Source organism: Suricata suricatta, chromosome 3, assembly GCF_006229205.1.
Source record: "Suricata suricatta isolate VVHF042 chromosome 3, meerkat_22Aug2017_6uvM2_HiC, whole genome shotgun sequence".
NCBI classification, from domain to species: Eukaryota; Metazoa; Chordata; class Mammalia; order Carnivora; family Herpestidae; genus Suricata; species Suricata suricatta.
In genome coordinates, this window is record NC_043702.1 from 172,646,434 (window position 1) to 172,651,000 (window position 4,567).

The window sequence follows — 4,567 nt, forward strand, 5'->3', positions numbered from 1 at the left end:
CCTCCATTCATTCTTGAGCACACTCTTCTCTTTTCTGGACTCACCCATTTCCCTCCAGGGACACACTTGCACTGCTACCTCTTAGGCATCACATTTTATGCACCTGTGAATTCTCTGCTGCTTTTACTGAAATGCAAATTGTGATTCTGTGAACCTCAGCTGAGGCCAAGACCCTATATTTCCAACAAGCCCCAAGGTGACATGTCTACTGCAGTCCTGAGTGCCTCAAACAGCCAGGGTCTGCATCCTGCCTTCCTCCTTGTATTCACAACAGGTCCACTCCAATAGGGGTCTGTATTTAAATAATAGAAACGTTCACAGGCAAAACTGTGTTCTCTCCCAGAGGCTCACAGAAGTGAGGAACCATGGCATTGTCAAGTCACACGCAACAAAGAGCATCAACATCCAAATTACTACAAACATGACAGGAAACAAAAAAAACTATGAATTTGGCATAAACTCAACACACATTTTTATTGAGGACATAGTCCATGCAGCTGAGATGCCTTGCCAAGGATACAAATATTAGAAAGACATGGACTTTGCACTCAAGAGACCTGGGCATTAGAAGGGAAAGGGGACTTAAATGTGGAGCAAAAAAAAAGAATGAAAATGAGGCATAGATTATCCACAGTGGTGGATTACAGTGGTGGAAATTCACACCAGGCAGAGACTTCCTCCTCTTATAGATCAGAGAGGGCTTACTGGAGGAACTGACACAAAATTCATGTGACCCATGGAGGTGCTTGGACTTCATTTTACTATAAGATAAATTAGAGATTTAAGTACCAGAATCAGGTCAGAACAACAAATCCTGTTAAATTACACTTAACCCATATTGACAAATGATCATTGAGTAGAAAGAAGACAAAAGTTGCACACAGCAATGTGCAAGTCCATCACCATTGACCTGAGATTAAGTATGTCCTGGCCTCTGGGCTGCTGGGAATTTGCTCCAAAGGGAAGCCCGTGAACTGATGTCTCCAGTGTGTTTTCCTGAGAAGATCAAATTGGAAAGTACTCTGTAGCAGGTAGAGGTTAGGACTGGGGGGGGAGGGGGGAGCACTGGAAAGAAAAGGCTTGAGGACAGTCAGAAAGATGGGAAGACACTTGGAAAAGAGCAGGAAAGGGGCCCCAGACTTACCAGCGCTTCCAGAGCCAGAACACAAGACCTGCCAGAAGCACCAGGGATGCCATCACCACCAGGAAGACCCAGCCCACGGGGCGGTGCTGCTCTGTGGGATTGGTGCACAGAGGGTGTCACTTCCCATCCTCCTAGGATTGACCAGCACTTTCCTGGTCATTTTTTCTCCTGTCACCCTTTCTCACCAACCACTTTTCTGCTTTCTCTTCTATTCCTACTCACAGATGGACACTTCACCAAACCCTCTGCTTCCTCCCACATCTGTGGGATTTTCACCTCTAGATCTCCATTTCATGGGTTATTAATTTTATGTCCTTTATGATCTGCAGTCCCTAAAATCCCAAATTTTTCATCTCACTCTGCTCTGCTTCAGGATCACCCATCTGCTTTCCCAGCCAGGCACCAGCCCTTCCTCACCCCAGTAGAGGACCATGTCCTGGCCTCCTAGACTGCTGTGTCTCACTCGGCAAGACAGGCCAGCCACCTCCTTAGTTGCCACATTCAAGGAGATCTGAAGATACCACGTCCCGTCAGCATGGGGCACAATGTCATCTTGTTGGATGCCCTGTTGCTCCTGCTCGCCCCGCATCCACATCACCCACACTGGCTTTGGGTAGAAACCAGACACATGGCACACCAGCAGCAGATGGCCAGGACCAGGGCTGGGGCCACGGGACAGCCAGGCCTCTGGCCTCACTGCAGAGACAGGACAGGTGTTCTCAGACTGAGCACTCAAACTGCAACAGGTCCTCACATCACTTTAGAAACACACATCTTCCCACCTCTAAAAACCAGTCACCATCATCCCCTCTCCCTCTTGGCTCCTACTCCACTGAATTTGACAATATGGTGCAAATTTATGGAGACAAAGAGAGAGAAAGCTTGGAGAGAGAGAGCAGAACTGACCTTGTCGCTGCAGATCTGCCTTCCCTGCATCAAGAAGACCCAAGAGGAAACGGGGGCAGATGTTATTAATATTTACTTGTATCCTTAAGTTGACCACATGGTACTGATTGAATAGTGTGCAGACCTGCTGAGCCCTCCTTCCTCCTTTGGGAGATGGCCACCATGACATGTTCTGGAAGCTCATGAGGTCTGATCCTTGGTATGCAATCTTCATGAAGCCTACTGGTGCTTTTCCAAAATGAGAACCACAACCTCCTACCAATTGTATCCGAAAGGGATCTGGGAAGAAAGAATGTGAGTTACAGGAAAAGGAGAGGGAAAGATATGAAATGAGATGAGTGGAAGCCAAGACAAAAGAAGCAAAGGGAGAAGTTGAGGGTGTTGGAAGAAATGGAGCAAAGTTTGGTTTTAGTGGAGACTCAGACGGAGGGGAAGTGGTGGTCGCTGGAGGAAGAAGAAAGGTGAATTACTGAGAAAGGAGCACATGTTGGAAGAAAAACAGGAAGGATGTGGGCAGAGAACAAGGAAGGGCTTGACAGGAGAGCTGTGACAAAACCATCAAGGGTGAGGTGTGGGTAGAAGGTACACATAGACACATGTCTCTGATGGGATTGAATGGAAAGAAAAACACATTTCAAGGATCACTCACAGAGTGAGGGGGAAGAGAGTCTCTGGCTGGAGGCCAGGGAATGGGGTGATGTTGGGAGGCTCATGGAGGAGACAGAAGAACACAGTCTGAGGTCAGTGAGGAAGGGAAATCGCAGAAGATGGGAAGCTTCTCAAGATTGGGCTCTGGCTTCTGCCCCCTGAACAGACGAATGTGATTCAGCTTTATTGTGGGAAGATGTGAGGTTCAGAAGCCAGTGGAGGCTCTTTTCTGGAGAGAGAAAAAACTCCAGGAGACACACACACACACACACACACACACACACACACACACACCTGCCACCTCGATCCCACCTGCCCTGAGGGACCTGAACTCACATTCAAGCTGCCATTGACTGACATGGTCCTGAAATATCAGAGGAAATCTAGTGGAGAATATATAAAATGACTTTTCTTGTTCCATTAGCTGCTCATTGCTGAAGTTGCCCCTGGACCAAGGCCGCAGGTAAATGAAAGCTCCAGTCTTGCTGTCCCAGCCGTGGGTCTGCAGCTCACCCAGCCAAGCTGAGCCCTGATTCTGTGTCCGTGAACGGTTGTAAAAAGATGTTGTCAGGATGGCTCGAAAAGATTTTGGGTCTTGGAAGTCTGCCAAAGAACAGATAGACATTCAGAAGGAGAGAGAATGCAGAAGAAAGGCGCCAGGGAGGGGCACCAAAAGCTGGAGGACAGGGAGCCATAGTTCTCTCAGGAGACATGTGCTCCCTCAGAGCCTTAAGCTTCAAACCCATCATTCAGAAGAGCACAGGGCCCTGCGGTCAGGGATGCCCAGGAACAAACCAAGCTGACATCCCTCTCTCCCCAGGTATGTGCTTGGGAACCCACACCACAAGTGCACACACACACAGAGACAAATGCACATATGTGCACATGCACACACACACTTAGAGTTGCATATGTATGCACAAACATAGGCATGTATACAAAGACATGTACAGACACACACAGAGACACGCAAACCGGCACCTATATGCACATGCTCATATATTCTTACACACTCGGGCAGGCACACAAGCATATGTACACATACCACAAACATGTACACATGCAGACACGTGAGCACACACAAACACACATGACATGCACAAGCACACACAGGTACACATATGTAAGCATTCACACTTGTCACCCACTGGCCAGGCTTCTGTCCTCACCATCATCACTGTCACCACCTGGGACAAGAACCGTGAGCAACACCAGTTGCAACAGCAGCATCTTATTTGCAGATGGTCTTTCTTTCTCTTAGAAAGTGGGTCTCTGGCGTCTGTTCTAACAAACCTCCCCACACCCGGCTCCTCTCTTCTGACTTCCTTCTCAACACACAGGCCTTCCCTGAGTCTCTGCCACAATGCAAATGTGTTCCACCCTCAACCCTGGACACCTACTCAGACTCTCACTTCCCCTGTGGGTCAACCCTTCTCTCGGACTCTGGCTTCTCCCTGTCATGAGCCTCCATCCTGCTCCCTGAGGCCCTAACTCAGGTGCTGGGGAACAAGTCTTGTGTGGCATGGAGGAGGGATTCCAGTTCCCGTGCCTTTCCCTCCCATCCAGACAGTAACCCATGAAAACTCATGGCTCCCCAGCCCGCAGCCCTCGACCTTGCTATCACCCTGTCCCTCGTGCCCTTGGGTCACTCCCCATGGACTGCCTTTTCTGTCTCACCCCCACCCCAGCCCATTCACATATCTGCTTGTCACTGCTTATGCTAAAAAATAAAATTAACCAGGGGCGCCTGGGTGGCTCAGTTGGTTAAGTGTCTGGCTTCGAGTCAGGTTATGATCTCACGGTTCATGGGTTCCAGCCCCACATCGGGCTCTGTGCTGACAGCTAGCTCAGAGCCTGGAGCCTCTGTCA

The 4,567-nt window shown here is 49.1% G+C and overlaps 1 protein-coding gene across 2 annotated transcripts; it reads right to left on the reverse strand.

Annotated features, from left to right (window-relative positions):
* Positions 1 to 455: 455 nt before the first annotated feature.
* On the reverse strand, positions 456 to 4,014 carry LOC115288503 (T-cell surface glycoprotein CD1a-like). 2 transcript variants are annotated; one of them, XM_029935861.1, is made up of 6 exons: positions 3,868 to 4,014; positions 3,035 to 3,301; positions 2,051 to 2,329; positions 1,562 to 1,840; positions 1,145 to 1,235; positions 456 to 996 (listed from the first exon to the last, which is right to left on the reverse strand). In XM_029935861.1, the coding sequence occupies exons 1-6, from the start codon at positions 3,926 to 3,928 to the stop codon at positions 900 to 902; spliced, it is 1,074 nt and encodes a 357-aa protein (XP_029791721.1). In that variant the 5' UTR covers positions 3,929 to 4,014; the 3' UTR covers positions 456 to 899. The 2 variants fall into 2 exon arrangements, with proteins under 2 accessions (XP_029791721.1, XP_029791720.1); XM_029935860.1 differs by having other exon boundaries at positions 1,145 to 1,275.
* Between the last annotated feature and the right edge of the window lie 553 nt (positions 4,015 to 4,567).